The 20,869-nt window shown below is 35.2% G+C and overlaps 1 protein-coding gene across 1 annotated transcript in view; it reads right to left on the bottom strand.

Annotated features, from left to right (window-relative positions):
- LOC144437584 (dynein axonemal heavy chain 5-like) overlaps positions 1–20,869 on the bottom strand; it is an 83,541-nt gene that overhangs the window by 13,921 nt on the left and 48,751 nt on the right. The window contains exons 33-57 of the mRNA XM_078126552.1: positions 20,609–20,743; positions 19,868–20,029; positions 19,402–19,648; positions 18,229–18,470; positions 17,577–17,717; positions 16,818–17,067; positions 16,534–16,676; positions 15,917–16,051; positions 15,252–15,374; positions 14,481–14,694; positions 13,731–13,840; positions 13,017–13,303; positions 12,176–12,245; positions 11,724–11,846; positions 11,212–11,342; positions 9,598–9,751; positions 8,978–9,142; positions 6,829–7,055; positions 5,818–6,040; positions 5,002–5,103; positions 4,513–4,755; positions 3,171–3,299; positions 1,363–1,587; positions 725–852; positions 209–377 (exon numbers count right to left, since the gene is read on the bottom strand). Of these exons, the coding sequence (XP_077982678.1) occupies positions 209–377; positions 725–852; positions 1,363–1,587; positions 3,171–3,299; positions 4,513–4,755; positions 5,002–5,103; positions 5,818–6,040; positions 6,829–7,055; positions 8,978–9,142; positions 9,598–9,751; positions 11,212–11,342; positions 11,724–11,846; positions 12,176–12,245; positions 13,017–13,303; positions 13,731–13,840; positions 14,481–14,694; positions 15,252–15,374; positions 15,917–16,051; positions 16,534–16,676; positions 16,818–17,067; positions 17,577–17,717; positions 18,229–18,470; positions 19,402–19,648; positions 19,868–20,029; positions 20,609–20,743 (4,278 nt within the window). The remainder of the gene's footprint in view (positions 1–208; positions 378–724; positions 853–1,362; positions 1,588–3,170; positions 3,300–4,512; positions 4,756–5,001; positions 5,104–5,817; positions 6,041–6,828; positions 7,056–8,977; positions 9,143–9,597; positions 9,752–11,211; positions 11,343–11,723; positions 11,847–12,175; positions 12,246–13,016; positions 13,304–13,730; positions 13,841–14,480; positions 14,695–15,251; positions 15,375–15,916; positions 16,052–16,533; positions 16,677–16,817; positions 17,068–17,576; positions 17,718–18,228; positions 18,471–19,401; positions 19,649–19,867; positions 20,030–20,608; positions 20,744–20,869) is intronic.

The following is a 20,869-nucleotide window of genomic DNA, read 5'->3' on the forward strand; positions in this document are numbered from 1 at the left end:
ATTTGTGATTATTTTCAGCTCTCCATGAGATCTAGACAATATTTTATAGTCTTCAAACTGTGATTATTTTCAGCTCTAAATGAGATCTAGATGGATCTGTTATATATGACATAGATCTATCATAACTTGATTTACACAGAGTGAGAACACTGTTTACCCAAGTAAAAATGTTATAACCCAAGTTACAACCCAAGTAAAAATGACTTACTGTGGTGTTGTCAACCAACATGGAAATCAAATTAAGGCTGGCTGTGTATGGAATCTTACGACTTTTCAATTCTTTTTGCCACTGCTTGACAAGTTTGGCTCTATACTCTTGATTGAATGGTCCAGAGTATGACAAAAATCCAGTACCAATAAGTACATCACCCACAAGTCTAGTAACAAACAAACAAACGATACAGAGTTAAGGTGACTGTTATCAAATAAGTTGATATGTTATCTACATAAAGTGTACTGTTGTCATGGTTACAAAGTTTTATATCTCAACATCAAGTACACCATGCAATAGCTGTCTTCCTCTAGGTGATGTAGATAAACCTGAGATAAGAGGCTCTGAGTCTGATGGAGATATGTGATTAGGGGGCTCTGAGGGAGATATGTGATTAGGGGGCTCTGAGGGAGATATGTGATTAAGGGTATGGTATATACAACACATGTTTTGTATTGTACATATTATGGCATACACAATAGGACATCATATAGGTTTAATATATATACATACCTTCCAATCTGAGCCCTAAATTCTTTGCTCTGTTCTGTCCACCTTTCCTTTTCACCACCTAAACCATTGATTAAGGCAGAGGCAGCTTCCATTTTACGACGACAGGCTGCAGCATCATCCAGCAGAGTCTATATTACAGACAATATACAGATTTCAGAAAGGAAACATTGAGACTGTACATTTTTTAACAATCACAGACTTTTGTTTTATATTGAACCTTTGCACCTTGATATCTCCAAATTTGTGAAAGAGAGAGATACCTACCTACCTACCTACCTACCTACATACATACATACATACATACATACATGTACATACATACATACATACATACATACATACATACATACATACATACATACATACATGTACATACAATGATACATACATACATACATACATACATACATACATACATACATGCATACATACATATATACCTAGTTTTAATATACATACAGACATACATACACACACACACATGCATGCATGAATGCACAAACACACGCACACACGCACACACACACATACATACATGTAAACAAAACAAAACAAAACAAAACAAAACAAAACAAAACAAAACAAAACAAAACAAAAAGCAAACACAGATTTGGAATTAAAAGTTTTATCTACTTTACCTGCTTATCTCTCATGGCAGCATCATACATGGCTTGTACTACATCCAGTTCACGTTGCTTAGCATCTAATTGTTCTTGAGCTGAGGCTAAATCAGCCATGGCACCACCAAGACGAGCCTCCTGGACTGCAAGGTTGGCTTTGAGAGGCAATACCTCTTTGTTGATTTCGTAAAAGACCGACATAGATCTTGTCCATGCTGCCAACCCAGCAACATCACCACAAGTCTGGAGTGGTCAAACATGAATTTTATGTTAAAATGGAAATCACTCATTAAAAGCCTTACTGAGTTAACAATACAGAACATCAAACATTCATTATATCCCCTTATGTTTCAAAGTTTTTGTATCCCATACCTGTTTAGGCATACTGGAATCTTTATGTTATTCTACCCCTTGCTAATAATAATAGAAATTTATATAGCAGCTAAAATCCACCGAGACAGTGATCAGAACCGCTTAAAATACAAAACACTCAAAAAAAGTACAAAAACTAAAACGTTGACATCTAAAAGAAGGCAAGATTAAAAAGATGTGTTTTCAGCATACGTTTAAAAACATTGCAATTATCACAACGATGGCCTTGGAGAGGCAGAGCATTCCATAAAACTGGTGAAGCAACACTGAAAGCCCTGTCACCATTTTGTTTTGTCCTGGCTGTAACAGTACTAAGTTTAAAATGATCAGCAGACCACAGACTATGTCCCGGGACATAGAGACTAACCAACTCACTAAGATATGGAATACCTGAACCATGAAGACATTTAAAAGTGATGAATAAAATCTTATAAATAATACACTGACGTACTGGCAACCAATGTAATTCATGTAGAAGTGGAGTGATATGGACATGGCGTATAGAACGTGTAATGGCTGCAAGATATTGTACATATTGAATGCGCTAGAGTACTGAGGTATATCGTGTAACAATGAATTGCATGAATCAATGTGAGAGGAAATAAGGGAATGAACTAGTTGTTCAGTGGCAGACCTAGACAGATATTTATGAACAAGAGCAATACGGCGAATATGAAACATGGAAGAACGACAAATCTGACTAACATGAGGCTTCACTGTGAGACAAAAGTCAAGGATAGCTCCAAGACTCTTTGCCTGACACTGGGCAGAAATCAATGCATCACCAATACGAATATTTTGTGCGCCATTGTAAGCAGGGTCATAATTTCCAGAAAAAAATAAAAAATTCTGTTTTATCTGTCATTAAGGCAAAGGAAATTTGAAGACATCCAAGCTCTGACATCGGAAATACATGCTTCAAGATTTCTAACTGTATCATCGTAATTTGTAGGGGGAAAGACATGTACAGATTGGAGTCATCAGTGTAGAAATGGTATTTACAACCATGGCTTGCAACTACATCACCCAAAGGCGATGTGTAAACATAGAACAACATCCAGCCAAGGACTGAGGCTTGAATTATGCCAGTATCAAGAGGGTAATAGGGTGACTGAGCAGAGTTTATGTCAATAAGAGTTATTACACCCCTTATGTCAATGAGTTATTATAACCCTTATGTCAATAAGAGTTATTATACCCCTTATGTCAATGAGTTATTATAACCCTTATGTCAATAAGAGTTATTACACCCCTTATGTCAATGAGTTATTATAACCCTTATGTCAATAAGAGTTATTATACCCCTTATGTCAATAAGAGTTATTATACCCCTTATATCACTAAGAATTAATATGCCCCTTATGTCACTTTGATTTATTGTACCACTTACGTCAATAAGAGTTCTGTTCATTTATCTAGTTGTGTATCATTTGGGGCAGACCCTAATGACTCACCTTTTTGGCGCCCTCAATGGTGTAATCTTCCATGTCTAGATAAGGTGCCATTAATTCTACACTCTCTGCATTGATTGAGTCTTTAGGAAAGTTAAGCAAACCAACCAGGAAACCAGATCCACCCATGAACTGAAATTAGAGACAACAAATATCAAGCCATGTCTGTCAGATACTATTACTCACTTTGTTATCACAAAATGATAAAATATATTTAAACAACAAATGTAATTATAAATATAGAACTAAACCTAGTAAATTGTTAGTTTTAACAATAGTATAGTATTGGCTTTAATTACATACAGCTGTATATGAATGAAAGGTCATCATTGCACTGAGTAAATCTAAATTGTAATGTCACACCTAGCCTGTTCAGACTACGAATTTTGTGTAGGGCCAGGCCATGGCCAGGTCCTGGTCTGGGACAAAAAAACAGGTGTGAACGGTTTAGCCAGGGCCTGGCCCGGACAAGATTTGGTCCCAGACGAGAAGGTGGTTCAGGCCCTGGCCTGGGCCGGGCCTGGTCTTGTCCCAGAGCAAAAATGTCCGTGTGAATGCAGACCTTGTCCCAGATGACGCCCTCTCATGTTGACCTACAGTATATGTTGACCTTTTTACTATTGTCTAAGCGTCCCATGAATGTGTAATGTTATTATCAGTTGGAAAGTAAACAATTATCGAAGTCAGCCATATTTAACAATAGTAGCGTTGATGTGACTGAGGGCACTGTTTTTGTCCTAGACTCGATGACGACAAATATGCAATCTGAACGCAGACCAAAAGTTAACACCTGATTAATTTGTTTACTGGGACCAGGCCGTGGCAAGGTTTTTTACATATGTGAACACCATGGTCAGATTAGTTTGGATAAGCTACAACAGACAATTAAATTTTATTGTGGCCTATTAACAGGTTAAAGCAGTGCCTTGGTTATGTAAATATAATCACACTGTAATCAAGATAGTGTCAACACTGAAATTCTCAATAAACTACACAGCATACACAAGTAAAACACTGAAGTCTACAAGTAAAACACTGCATAGGTCTATAGTCAGACTGAAGTCTACACAAAACACTGCATAGGTCTGGTCTAGTCATAGACTGAACTACTCTCAGACTGAAAGTCAACACAAATAAAACGGTGCATGGATGTTGACATGAGAGTGTAATCATATCACTGTGCATTGATACATTATTGTCAACATGTCACAATAATAGTTCATAGTATGTTTGCATTAAAAGTCATCTCACCACAGTACTATTACAGTTCACCTAGTGTTTTCTGTTCCTTGCCTTCTGTTTGGATAGTTTGTTGTGTATCTATTGACATTAGAAGATGACTTACTCTAAGTGCTTCTCCCCATGATGGTTTTACACATGGTCTGTCAGGGTCTTGTGTCACTGGATCTAGTTTCCTCTGGAATAATATGAGTACACAGTCCATAATACGCATAATGAGATGTGGTGGTTTGCCAAGTTTTCTGACAGTTGCAATATGAGCTGGTTTGATGGTGTTCAAGGCAGCCTCTGCTTCCTCCAGTGCTGGTTTGGCTTTCTCTAGTTTAGCTTCTGCTACAGATTTGTCAGCCTGAAACAGACAATAACATGTAGAATTGAACGAAATGTGTAAAAAAAACCAACAACATATATTTACTATGGTAGAAATTCCCTAGATGCCTCAGGTACAATATGTGAGCCTGAAATCTTGTAGAACTCATGGCAATAAAATTGTAACACTTCAATCTTTGTGATGTTGGCAACATAGTGAGATCTATACATGAAAATTTAATATTCAACACATTATTAAATGATCTACATGTATGTTTAAACTTACAGCGATATCATCCACAATAGCCTGGGCTTTGTCTTTCACTTTCTGAACCTGGGCTTTCACTTTTTCAGCAGCTTGGGCTTTCACTGTCACCTCTGCCAATACCTGCAAATAGTGTATGTAAAATTAATATCAGTTAAATTGTCTGAGAATAAGAGAGTTAGTCATCCAGTCAGTCAGTCAGTCAGTCAGTCAGTCAGTCAGTCATCCAGTCACTCACTGACTCACTCACTGACTCACTCACTCACTCAATCAATCAACCAATCGATATATCTTTCTTTCCATCAATCAATCAATCAACCTCTCAATGAATGAATGAATGAATCAATCAATCAATCAATCAATCAATTAATTAACCAACCAACCAACCAATCAATCAATGCAATCACCTGACTGAACGGGTTGTGAATACATATTAGTCAGTCTATCTATCAGTAGATCCCTTTACATTGAAATATTAATTTACTGATAATATTATGGTAATAAATTTGTGACACGAATAAAAACTTGTCATAATCTTTTTAGTTATTATAAAACTTCTCCTTTGAAAGCTGGGGAAGTCATATTTTATAATAAGTGAATACTTCAACACATGGAAAATTTATATGGGATTGCCCATATATACATAGACAGTAAGTTTGGTCTTAGACATGTACAGGTGTACATTAACACTTGAAAGTTTTTACAAGTATATATTTCAATAGTTAGCTTTGTAACCCTTTAGTTAACACTGTGACATGTAGCTGTTCAACTTCATATCATTCATATTGATGGAATGGTTTTGTAAGATATAAACCTACTGGTAATAATTGTACTCACCTCTTCTGCCTTCTTTGATGCAATTTCTAATTCTTTCTCTTTGACAACCAATTCTTTACTGAGTTCAGCAACTGATTCTGAGGCCTCTACTAATTTATCTAGACCTGTGTTCATTCTCTGTGCTAGTTCACCAATCTCATTATGTTTGTCAGTGTAAATCTGTTTGTAACCATTGATGAATGACAAGTACGATTTAGGTGTCACATGGGTGGAACGTCGGAACCTGTTAAACATGACAACCATGTAAATTTGTTAGAGATAAGTCAAGTGATTAAGAGGCTATTAAATGATGAAAATTTGTCATCGCATTGGTGGATCAAATGTCAAATGATAATATTACCATGCTCATTGGCAAACATTTCAACTTTTTAGCAATGAACTTTTAATGTGGCTTGGCTGATGATCCTTATCAGAACAGCCGATTATAAAGAATAATGTATTACGTACAAGCTATAACACCCAAGAGATTCTACTGCACTGTAGTGCTGTAGAGTAAATACCAATGGGAGAGAACATTCACATACAGAATGATGTAATAATTTCTAATACATAATCTAATAATGTTTAATACAACATGCAAAATACCACCGGTGTGTTTGTTTGTTTGTGGTAAGAAGGAATGAGACAAGGTTCACTCAAAGACATACAATGTAATTAATGTCAGTAATTATCAAAGCATAAACACCAAAGAAGCCTGGATGCCACAACTCTGTTTACTACATGTTATAACACTGAACACGACTGTTACTGTTACATTATAACTTCCACAGATATAATCAAATTGATAAAAGCATCGTGTAAAACTATATCCAATTTAAATTAACTTGAGGCACCTGCTGTATTTTTAGTACTACAGCTGTATGGTTGTTTTTAACTACATGTAATTCTGTCTTTGTATGAAGTCTTCCCTTGGCACACCTTATTTAAACAAATGCACCAGTGGTTTTTTGCAGGTTGTATTGGAATAGGACAACAGACTGGATTATCAATTAGTTGACATTATCTACACACCTTTCAAAATATTCTGTACAAGTTTCAGCAACTCCGTCATGAATAGTACCCATAGTGTGTACAAGCTGTCGTTTGACATCATCACTGCATACAATGTTGTATGCCGATAGGAAATGTTCAGCAACAGCAATTAAAGCATCCTTTGGCCATCGACTGAACCAATCCATTGTACATCCTGAGATCAAGCCAGGAAATTTCATAGCACGGTTACGGAACTTTTCACCCACCTGTAGAAATTTGAAATCATTGGTTGTTAAGAGATCTAAACTGACATAGATTTCTTAAAACTTACTGAGGATATTTACAGTTTGAAGGATGGTGTAAGGGAGGTCACAGTAAGTTAAAATTCAATGTGTGAATTTTCTGTCCCAAGTATCCCATTTACTACATAGCTATTACTAGTACAATGCAGTATTGTCTATTTCATCTACTATATAGCTATTACTAGTACAATGCAGTATTGTCTATTTCATCTACTACATAGCTATTACTAGTACAATGCAGTATTGTCTATTTCATCTACTACATAGCTATTACTAGTACAATGCAGTATTGTCTATTTCATCTACTACATAGCTATTACTAGTACAATGCAGTATTGTCTATTTCATCTACTACATAGCTATTACTAGTACAATGCAGTATTGTCTATTTCATCTACTATATAGCTATTACTAGTACAATGCAGTATTGTCTATTTCATCTACTACATAGCTATTACTAGTACAATGCAGTATTGTCTATTTCATCTACTACATAGCTATTACTAGTACAATGCAGTATTGTCTATTTCATCTACTACATAGCTATTACTAGTACAATGCAGTATTGTCTATTTCATCTACTACATAGCTATTACTAGTACAATGCAGTATTGTCTATTTCATCTACTACATAGCTATTACTAGTACAATGCAGTATTGTCTATTTCATCTACTACAAAGCTATTGTCTATTTCATCTACTACATAGCTATTACTAGTACAATGCAGTATTGTCTATTTCATCTACTACATAGCTATACTAGTACAATGCAGTATTGTCAATTTCATCTACTACATAGCTATTACTAGTACAATGCAGTATTGTCTATTTCATCTACTACATAGCTATTACTAGTACAATACAGTATTGTCTATTTCATCTACTACATAGCTATTATTAGTACAATGCAGTATTGTCTATTTCATCTACTACATAGCTATTACTAGTACAATGCAGTATTGTCTATTTCATCTACTACATAGCTATTACTAGTACAATACAGTATTGTCTATTTCATCTACTACATAGCTATTACTAGTACAATGCAGTATTGTCTATTTCATCTACTACATAGCTATTACTAGTACAATGCAGTATTGTCTATTTCATCTACTACATAGCTATTACTAGTACAATGCAGTATTGTCTATTTCATCTACTACATAGCTATTACTAGTACAATGCAGTATTGTCTATTTCATCTACTACATAGCTATTACTAGTACAATGCAGTATTGTCTATTTCATCTACTACACAGCTATTACTAGTACAATGCAGTATTGTCCATTTCATCTACTACATAGCTATTACTAGTACAATGCAGTATTGTCTATTTCATCTACTACATAGCTATTACTAGTACAATGCAGTATTGTCTATTTCATCTACTACATAGCTATTACTAGTACAATGCAGTATTGTCTATTTCATCTACTACATAGCTATTACTAGTACAATGCAGTATTGTCTATTTCATCTACTACATAGCTATTACTAGTACAATGCAGTATTGTCTATTTCATCTACTACATAGCTATTACTAGTACAATGCAGTATTGTCTATTTCATCTACTACATAGCTATTATTAGTACAATGCAGTATTGTCTATTTCATCTACTACATTGCTATTATTAGTACAATGCAGTATTGTCTATTTCATCTACTACATAGCTATTACTAGTACAATACAGTATTGTCTATTTCATCTACTACATAGCTATTACTAGTACAATGCAGTATTGTCTATTTCATCTACTACATAGCTATTACTAGTACAATGCAGTATTGTCTATTTCATCTACTACATAGCTATTATTAGTACAATGCAGTATTGTCTATTTCATCTACTACATAGTTATTACTATTATGTGGTATTGTACTTACAGGTGAGAATCCCAAGACAACATGGAGATTCTGTCTTGCCCTTGTAATGAAGTAATCATATAAATTTTCATTAGTTGGTGGTCTCCTTGGATATTCCTTCTTCATGACAGGGATAAGTTCACCTTGAATTTCATCAATCTCATCACGAGCAAAAAGGTTAGACAACTGTGTAATAAGAAGGTAATAAGTGATATTATTGACTGTACAGGTTGGCACAATGAGGTAATAAATGGCATTATTAACCCAGAAGTACAGAGTGACCTTCCATATACATGATTCATTTCACATGTGAAAACAAAAACACAACTGTTAAATAGAGCACTGCAGGGACCAAGTTGTGTCAATGACTACAAACTTTGAAAACAAACCATGCCTTCAATGGGACTGATGTAAAAGTGAACACATCAAAAGACCCTCCTTGGGAAATTATTGATATTAGTGTGGTAAGATATCACCAGAAAACATTACCATGTAACACTGCACAAAAGCCATGGCCTAAACAGAACACTGAAAGTTGATCATTTGTATTTGGATGTAAATTGTGTTTTTTTCTTTTTTTTCATTTAATTTCTTTTCTGATGTAAGTTGGTTATAATTTCTTAGCATGTTTGTATTCCTACCTCTCCAGAAGACAGTACATTGTTGAGATACTCCAAAAAGGATTCTTCCTTGATATCATTATCAGTAAAGATGAAAGCAACACCTTGTCCCATCTGACCTGCCATCTTGTACAGCACTTTCAGGTCATCCATTAGATTTGATGCATTGTATGATCTGTGTCAGACACAAATAAAGACTGTCAATTTAAATCACAAAATGGATTAGATTTGATTAGATTTGATTAGATTTGACACATTGTAGGATTTGTGCGAGACAAAAATACAACCCTTGCACTAGAAATGCTGTTGATTAAAACTGGCTTTAAAGATTACGAAAAGTCAAAAAGTCGTCTCCTTGTCACAATACCAAGCAGACATATACTGATACAAAAATAACATTGGGTGCCTCTGATGCAAGTTCATGGTATGATCTTATCAGTTTGTTTATATCCTTGAAAGTTAGTCACATTGCCATTATACAATATTTCTAACTTTCACAGACATAAACAAACTGATAACAGCATCACATGAATCTACATCTGAGGCACCTGCTATTGTCTTTGTATGTCAGTGTATGACAGTTTGATAGTGTGATAAGGAGAAGACATTTCAGCACCTTCAAAGTCAGTTTTAATAGTCCACCACAGATAAAACAACAGTTTGATCAGCAGTATTTCTAGACAACTAAAGCCTGTCAATTTAATGAAATTATAGCCCTGATTTGATGTCTGAATATTAGCATAAAGTTTACCTAACTTCAAAGACTTTAGCAGTAATGCTGTGTTACAAGTTTTCATATTTTGTCATCATTTGTAATCAGTTCTTATCTACCCATATTGTTACCCATATTGTTACCCATATTGTTACCCATACTGTTACCTATATTGTTACCCATACTGTTACCTATATTGTTACCCATACTGTTACCCATATTGTTACCCATATTGTTACCCATATTGTTACCTATATTGTTACCCATATTGTTACCCATATTGTTACCCATATTGTAACCCATATTGTTACCCATATTGTTACCCATACTGTTACCTATATTGTTACCCATATTGTTACCCATATTGTTACCCATACTGTTACCTATATTGTTACCCATATTGTTACCCATATTGTTACCCATATGGTTACCCATATTGTTACTTATATTGTTACCCATACTGCTACCCATATTGTTACTTATATTGTTACCTATATTGTTACCTATATTGTTACCCATATTGTTACCTATATTGTAACCCATATTGTTACCTATATTGTTACCCATATTGTTACTTATATTGTTACCCATATGGTTACCCATATTGTTACCTATATTGTAACCCATATTGTAACCCATATTGTTACCTATATTGTAACCCATATTGTTACCCATACTGTTACCTATATTGTTACCCATATTGTTACCTACATTGTTACCCATATTGTTACCCATACTGTTACCTATATTGTAACCCATATTGTTACCTATATTGTTACCCATACTGTTACCTATATTGTTACCCATATTGTTACCTACATAGTTACCATATTGTTGTAGTATTAAAGATAAAAATGTGACTTGTGTCATACACACAATTTTGGTGATGTCAGATGAAAGTGCGTGTAATTTCCTTCCCTTACCTTGTTAAAGTGATTTGGAATGTTTTATAGCCAGCAATAAAGGAGGCCAGTTTTGTCAGACTCTGTTTACCAGAACCACCAACACCAACCAGTAAGGCATTGCCCCTAGGTGTTCTGATAATACGTGAAATCTACAAGAATAAATACAATCATATATTTACAATGCTTAATTAATGTTTTTAAATGCTATTCTTGCAAAGAAAACTCTGACAATTGTTGTTGACTTATATTGAGAAGAGAGTTTACACAGTGGAAGGGTCTGGACTCTGATGTACATACTATAATTAATACATGACAATTTATTTTTTCTGTAATTAATTACTCTGCCATCATTTCAGTTTTCTTAGACCAAGTTAAATAATATTAGATACCATCACACTATATATGTCCATATACAATATTTGACACATAAATTACATAAACAAGTCCCCCTTCTTTGATGACACTAGAGGGGGCACAATATTGAAAAGGTCTATTGTGTATGTGAATAGTGACTAGAGTTGATATCTTACCTTGACTAAGTGAGTCATAGCATCGGTAAAGAAGACTAAATCCATGTTGGCACCACGGATTGACTCGTTGTACTGCTCCATGTAAGACGCTAGTTTATCTTTTAGGAATTGGTATGATGGAATCTAGGTTGAGGAGAAACAAACACTCAACTATCTTTCTTGTAATTATACAAATAAAACATTCAAATCAATATTGCCAAGGATACATTTCAATCTTTGAAACAAATGTGCAGTAGATTTATTGATGACAAAATATAACACAACCTCATGATGTGTGAATACCAGTGTGCCAGTAAGTCAAATGTAAACATGGTCTGTGGTAAAGTAGAGTGTATTTACTGGTTACAGTAAGTCAAATGTAAACATGGTCTGTGGTAAGGTAGAGTGTATTTACTGGTTACAGTAAGTCAAATGTAAACATGGTCTGTGGTTAGGTAGAGTGGCATACTTACTGGTTCATAGACTTTAGGAGCATCAAAGACAAAGTCATCAGGTTCTTCACCAGTTGGTTCTGGAGCCTCCCTATGAACAGAAGTAAACATAGACAGTCAAGAGTTGTTCCAGTGAACAATACATGTCATTTCACATAGTACTTTAAGCTAATTTTTAAAAGTGTGTACAACTTTGACTTGTACATACTTGTAATTACAAAATAGAGATCCAAACCCTACATACATTACCCAAAGTGGCACTACTATCACAACAAGTCTTCATAGAAGACAGTTTCCCCCCTCCTCCTAACTCCCCTCAAATACTTTACTTCTATGTGACTGAATGGTGACATGATTTAAAAGAAATTGGTGGTGACAAATAAATACTGCAAAGTATCAGTGATATGAAGGAAATGGTGGTAATATTATAATTCATCATATAGGTAAAAGTCAAGGTCAGAGGTCAATATTGTAGAAGAAAGCTTACACTCAATAATATTGGCAAGGGGTAGACACTTGAATGGCATCTATGTATTATCAATGAAACATGATTCTTCACTACAAATATGGCTGTCATTCAGTAAAAAGTGATATGAGCATCAAAAGTAACACATATATGTCTGTTATTCTTGTTCTGTTATCACCTTTAGACATGATTTAAAAGAGACTGGCCACACCTAGATGTGAAATGTGGACTAAAACAACTTGTGACATAACAGTTTTGTTGCTATTCATCTTTAAACTTGCAGAGACAAGGAATTAATGCCAATTATGTCTTCCTCAGCTCATCAAATAATATAGAGGAGAATAAAATGTAATTGTCATTATAAACACTGCTTAAATCATTGCTGTGATCACATACCTGAGGAAGTCAACAAAGTAATGATCTCTTTCAAGGTACCCCTTGATTGTTTCGCCAAGTTCTTCCTCAATGACACGTGACATAGTCTTAGCAAACCAATCACAATCCTGTTTATTAATAAATCTGTCAGCAATAACACGTGTACATTCATGTTTCCATAATCCTATCAGCACTTCCTGATCAGTTACAACATCGGATAGTGTGTTAATCATGCCCTGCCAGATTCGGGACAAGTCACGCAAGTTGAAAACGTAATGGAACTTGGCAGGTGTTGGCAACATCTTGATCTGTACAACAGTAAAGACAAAAGTAAAGTGAGTAGAAATTATAGCAATTTCAACTTCAACAAAAGTTGTGCGTCTCAGAAAACTTTTGCTATTATTGTTTGGTAAAATGTAAATCCAATGCAGCTATTGATTTACACTCAATATAAGATTACACTTTGGATAGTGTTACAGCTGTTAAAAATATACTTTTACATACTTTTCACAAGTGGTTACAACAAAGTTAAGTTTTTGGTATATGTTCAACAATTCTGTTTGAATATCATACAAGTAAATAAGTATTCCATTTTGATGAGAAGTTTGATGAAGACTTTAATACATAAATACATGCACAGACACAGACACAGACACAGACACAGACACAGACACACACACAGACAGACACCCCCCCCCCCCCACACACACACACAATAGAGTAACTGAACTATACCTTAGTAAGCTGCCAAAGTCGACGTGTAATGTGTACAAGTCTATCAACTAATTCCATGATATCTTCTTTGAAACCTCTTTCTTTACAGTAGTGTCCATTGCCAATTACACCTACACAATACAATAGAATAGAATCACAAATCATGGTCAACATATGTAAAAAAAAAACCACGTTTTGTTTTTCAATTGAGAAACATTCTAGCTCATATGAAATATGAACAAAACTGATAACAATGTTACTGAGTCCATGTGTAGACCCATATGATAAATGCTTTCTCACATGTGATATGTGCTGTTTAACATGTGACCATTGCTGTACAACATGTGATCAGTGCTGTACAACATGTGATATGTACTGTTTAACATGTGATCAGTGATGTATATAACATGTGATCAGTGCTGTACAACATGTGATCAGTGCTGTATAACATGTGATCAGTGCTGTATAACATGTGACCATTGCTGTACAATATGCGACCATTTCTGTACAACATGTGATAAGTGCTATATAACATGTGATAAGTGCTGTTGACCACATAATCAAGGATGTCTAACATATGTAAATGACCTCATCAAATGCAGCTAGCAACAATTATGGGATTTTATTCTGCTAAAACATTAACCACTGTAATCAAAAGTAACAAACTGAGATATAACATCAACATGTGATCAAACTGTAATAGTCATGTGATATTCACCAGCAATTAAAGTCCGCTTTCTTCTCCTAGACATTCTTGAAATATTCACTTACCAAATATTTTGTCAATGGATGCATTAGATGGAAGGGTACAGTTGAAGATGGAGAACTGCCTCTTGAGACGCTGTGGGATGTCATTACGACCACCACCTGGTTGAATCATAGCAGCCATCATTTGAATATCAGCAATGATGGTGAAATCACCTGGTTTGTCTAAGTTATAGAATCCACCCATCTCCATCATTTGACGAACAATCTCATTGGTCACCTAGGAAACAAAGATGATGGTATAGATGACAACAGATGCTATTTTGGATAGTTTGTATTCTTGGTATACAGTCATCTAGATATACATGGTATTCACATTAGGAATGGAATTAAAAAATGAACTTCTTGCAGGATCCACTCAATAATTATGCCACTAAATAGTATACAGCTAATTTCAAGATAAAATTAATATCATTCAGCAGCTCTCTTTGATACAAGCTCACACAAAGGTCAATAACAGATTACACATGCTACACACTTTAACAGCTAGATTGCAATTTATTGCTATATTTAGTCTGCAACAAGATGCAGACATGCGGGTGCCAATGTTTCGATGTTTGCATTGTGGCATGTCAATTCATTTCATGTAGACAAATATTGTAAGAAACTGTATTCATTCAATCTTGCTATCTTGAAGTGCAGCATGTGTAGCGTCTCGTCTCATTAGTTTCTGCATGATTGTATCAAACTGAGCCACTGATTGGTGTTTTGAAATTCGCTGTAAATGTTAACTGGAAGTGATTTGACATTGACATTGATATTGAATTGATAGCTTACCTGATCTCCCCATTCATTGATGACTGGCATGTTAATATCATCAACAAACGTTGTCATTTTCTTACCAGCTGGAGGACCATATGTGTTACCCATACGCTTGTCTACATAGCTTTCAATGGTACGCTGTAAAACAAACATGCACATCATTTATTTGGGTTGAGAACAGTGTGCCCTCTAAGCCAATTTGATGCACCACTGATGCACACAATTTATAGAGACGAACCAAAATTTGTTGTTCCCTATCTCTTACTATGTGGTGACTCCCAGTTTTTTTCATTTGACTCACAACAATAAAATTTGGCTATCATTAAAGGGCAGACTGGTTGAGAATGTAAATTTGTGAAACATGTACTTGTAAATTACAAAGATTACTGAAAGATTTGTGTAACTTTCTAATCATAAATGAATAATGTACTGGGATATCAACAAAAACCAGATATGATCAATTGGGGGTGTTGTTTGTGATCAGAAGTCAACACTTGAGGGAGTCATTTGTGATCAGACATCAACACTTGAGGGAGTCATTTGTGATCAGACATCAACACTTGAGGGAGTCATTAATGTGATCAGACATCAACATGTGATGGGGTCATTTGTGATGAGAAGTTGGCAAACACTTGAAAGTGTTGTCCATAATGCTGTTTCACAAGAGAGACTTTCCTTACCTGGAACATCATAGGTGTAGTGGCAGAAGAGAAGTTGAAACTCTTTGCCATGTGTTCTTCTGGGTTGTATTTGTTGAGATAACCTTTGATCATGACAGTCTTAGCAGTACCTTGTTCACCAATCAGTAGTACAGCCTAACAAAGTCAATGTCAAATTATAGTTTAGTTTATATTATGTTGGCAGAAGTACAGTCTATACACACAAAAGAACTGAATTCATATCCTATACTTGATACTGATTATACCATGCACAAGCCAAGTTATTATCTTTGAACAGAAAATACAAACTAGATACCCTGGTTGTTCTACATCATGACAACCTGTGCCTACACATTTTGCAGTGTTTGAAATATGAGTCAAACATTCCAAATCGCCATTACCAGAAACTACTTGTGGCCTTGTCTAGCAACCCGTAGTGACAAGGCCCCTTAGGTCACTCGTATTTCCTTAGCTAAACAAAGATACCTAAATATACATAAATATACATAAATATAGAACTCAAAGCAATCTCACTTTCTTATATTAAAAATTTTAATTTTCTTTTTGTTGTCTTAGTGGATTGTTGTGTGTGAAATATACACTGTAGAACAATTCAGAATTCTAGCAGTTTTCCTTACTTTAGACTGTTTAGCCACTGTGTGGATCAAGAAATCCGTTCTGACATTGTCTACATTGGGAACCAGGATAGATCCATATTCCGGTGTGCTATCTGATGGATACTTCCACTCTTCCACTTTCTTTTCCCAGTGCTGCCAGTGAGCTAAAACCAAAACAATGTATACACATATTGAGCATGATTTATCAAACATTTCAAGTTATACACAACTCAACATTTGTGTACAAAAATACAAATTACATATCAATCAGACATTATAAGAAGAATGTACAAAGTTGTCTATACCTTCAGAATCCACATAGTAATCAAACATTGTATCCTCTGAGGTGTCTGGAATGTCTGGCAAGTCTAGTCTAAAGTCCTCTGAGTTCCTTAAGAACTGTGCCATCTTGGCTCTGTCATCTAACTCCAAGAATGCACCTATACTCCACATCACAACAAAGACATACATCTTGTTCAGGTAGTCTGCATTTATTGTCACATTTTCTTTGTCTTTTTCATCTTTGTTGAGTAGACCTGTCATCAGGGTAATAGCCTGACAAAGACACAAAATTAACAATATTAATAACTCTTGAAACTTATAGGAGACTTCTCCTCATCAGGTATAATTGTGATTTTTGTCTATCATCTATAAAAGTTAACAATGTTTAACTTAGCAGTAACAATATAATGGGGTATAAGGTGAGTCTATCATTTTTTTTAAATTTTTAAATTTTTAAATTTATATATTGTAAAAATATACCTGCAGCATTAAGGTATTTCAAGTTAACATCACTTGATATCAGCTGAACTAAAACCTGGTACTTAGACATATACATATATATATACAATAAATCAATGCTGTTAGGACTCTAAGAGATGCAGACAATGAAGGTAAAACAGTCTGATCTATGATGTACAGTTGAACTCTTTATAAAAAAACAGAGGCTATTATAAGGTTAGACAGCTAGAGAGCCAGTGGATCCTAATGTAATGAAAATATGCTTTTTTGACCATTGGCATACAGCTTGCTGACATCTATGCATCAACTGATATATCATGTACCTGCTTGATAATGACTGCTTCAAGAATATCCATCTTGAACTCTAGACTCTGAGATGCATATCTCAGGATAACACCATATGAATCATCAAACAGACTTTCTAGTATGGCTTGCTCAGTGGCACTACGTGAATTCAACCAACCCTGAAACATAGAAGGTATACAATGTTACATGTCTAAGCTACTGTAAACATGGACATTTTTGCTAAAAACAACAGCTTCTTTTTGCTAATTTCACTTAAAAACAAACATGCAACAATAAATAGTGACTAAAATGCCTTCTTGTATACAAACATTGGTAAATTAGTAAAAAATATTCTTTGAGAACTAGCTGAAGACTGACTATAAAGTAGCAACATTTTCTGGTGGTGAAAATATCTAGGTTTACAGTATTATTCTTTACATTTTTATAAACCTCTCTCTTCTACTGTGAGGGTTTGACTACCTCTAGACTCTAGTCTTAAAGTTTGGTACCCTCTATAATTATTCAAATTTCATTTCCTTCCTTTCCACTCCATTCCAATTGTTTTGTCATTTCACCAACACTTTGACAAGATCTATCTGATTCATTGGAAGACTGAAAATCATCAAAAGTAAACTATATCGGTATATATCCTCTGAAAGTACAGTACACACAATGAATAAACATACTAACCATCAATATAGGCTTCCAGCTCAAACCAGAGGAACTCATATAGACCATACCATTTCTAGACACTGTAGCTGGGGATGCGTTGTCAATGTTGTGTACTTCAAAGATAATTTTACACAATGGTGCCATAGGGATACGATCACCATTAGCCAAGGTCAATGTCTTGTTATCATCTAACACACTGTTCAAGTTTTCAATCCAGATAGCATCCACTGGACCATCAAGAACAAGCCAAATGTGTTCACCTGGGAATACAAATCAACATTTTAATTTGTGTTCCTGAATTGTGCCCATGAAGACCTTCTTAATTTTGATAATTTTGCCAACAAAAGTGCAATCAATCAAGTCTATACCCCATACCCACACGAATAACATACAGGGAGGCATGATTATGAAATATGTGCGCATATCTATATCAAATATTATCAAATTCTATAACTGTTCTGGGGAAGTCCATAATATCTCATGGCATGTCACCTGTCCTATAAATCCTATCATTCTCTTTTACATGTAACAATTTGTAAACTATGCCTTATGTTGAGATGAAAACTTATAATCAATCTGTGAAAGCCAACCTTTAGTACTCAGTTTGCACTTAACAATGCCAAATATGTCATAGTCTGGTTATCATAAAGACAAAAGATTGTATACTTTGGCCACTAGGGGTGCTACTCAACAACAAATTTTGGACGTCTGAGCATGCACTGTTCAGTACTGTAGCATACTCATCCTTTCCCAACAGTTGATGGTAAATATCAATAGTATTATTGGTTTATTCAAATACTTTGACAGTTTGTTTACATCCATTTTATGACTTTGGCAAACATGATGAAAAGCTTAATGTATAGTTCCCCTATCCAAAGGTCTTGAGCAATGCTGCTTTCAAAATGGCTGCAACACTGCTTTGAAAATGGCTGCAACACTGCTTTAAAAATGGCAGCAACACGGCTTTTAAAATGGCTGCAACACTGCTTATAAATTGGCTGCAACACTGCTTTAAAAATGGCTGCAACACAGCTTTCAAAATGGTTGCAACACTGCTTATAAATTGGTTGCAACACTGCTTTCAAAATTGCTGCAACATCTTTTAAAAAACTAAAAAGTGAATAATCACATAACATACTTTCATCAATCAATTCTATTAATAATGTCAAAGTATTCAAACAATAAACTTACTCTTCTTGGATCTCAAAGTTTTCCTCCACAAAGTAGAGAAAATACCATCTGTCCAGTCATTGGTGGCTACGTCAAGTTTTCCAAACATCTGTGGTGCTGTGATAGCTTTGGGATTCATTCTCATTTCTCTATGTGGTTCACCACAATCTGTCATGGCTTTCATTAGTGAATGAATACAGCAGGTCTTACCAGCACCACTAGGTCCTAAAGTCATCATTCCGTGACGTACTCTCTGAGTCTCAAACAACTGAAATTATCAAAGCATAGTATATTTCTGTCACTTTCCTCACTTTTCAACACAAAGAATGAAATTAAAATATTCAGATATTGAATTGTCATCGTGTAATTTATTGCATTTGAGATGTATTTCATCATAAATATCATTACATGTACTTTTGATTCTCTCACTACGTTGTCTTGCTTCAGTTCTGATAAACAGCGCCCTCACAGTTATAAATCATCTTACCTGGATCAGTTTCAGTTTCCATGTTGGATGGTTGACAAGGCCTGCTTCTTCCACTCTAGCAGTGATAGCACCCTCTAACTCTGGATAGCCAGCTTTGTCCAGAGTGATGCCAGGGAATAGATCACTAATCAGTGACAAAAACAGTGGTTCATCTTCATCAACCTGTCATACAATGAAATGATAGGCTTATTACATCATGCAAGCATTTTAGGAATTATTCAACAAAAGATACTTAGACTAATATTAATTAGGATACACAACTTTTTAACTGCCATCTCATACTTACCAGGACACACAACTTGCCATCTCATACTTACCAGGACACACAACTTGCCATCTCATACTTACCAGGACACACAACTTGCCATCTCATACTTACCAGGACACACAACTTGCCATCTCACACTTACCAGCACACACAACTTGCCATCTCATACTTACCAGGACACACAACTTGCCATCTCACACTTACCAGGACACACAACTTGCCATCTCACACTTACCAGCACACACAACACCTTGCCATCTCACACTTACCAGCACACACAACACCTTGCCATCTCACACTTACCAGCACACACAACTCCTTACCATCCCACACTTACCAGCACACACAACACCTTGCCATCTCACACTTACCAGCACACACAACACCTTGCCATCTCACACTTACCAGCACACACAACTCCTTACCATCTCACACTTACCAGCACACACAACACCTTACCATCCCACACTTACCAGTTTAGACAAATTCATGTCTCTAAGTACTCTCATTACAATAGTGCTTTCACTGTCTGTAGGGTTGGCACGTTTATTGGCTCCAAGAGTTCTCAGCACAGATAAGATGTTTCTCAGACCAAAATCATAATGGACCTGTCAAGGAAAATATGCCATTACTCCAGAAGTATAGGTAACTGTTGGTGATTGTGGAAGATAACATTAAGTTGTCAGAAAACTCAAGTCAATGGAAAATTACTGACAGTAAAATATTGGAAAATG

The sequence above is a fragment of the Glandiceps talaboti genome, chromosome 7 (assembly GCF_964340395.1).
Source record: "Glandiceps talaboti chromosome 7, keGlaTala1.1, whole genome shotgun sequence".
Taxonomy (NCBI): domain Eukaryota; kingdom Metazoa; phylum Hemichordata; class Enteropneusta; family Spengelidae; genus Glandiceps; species Glandiceps talaboti.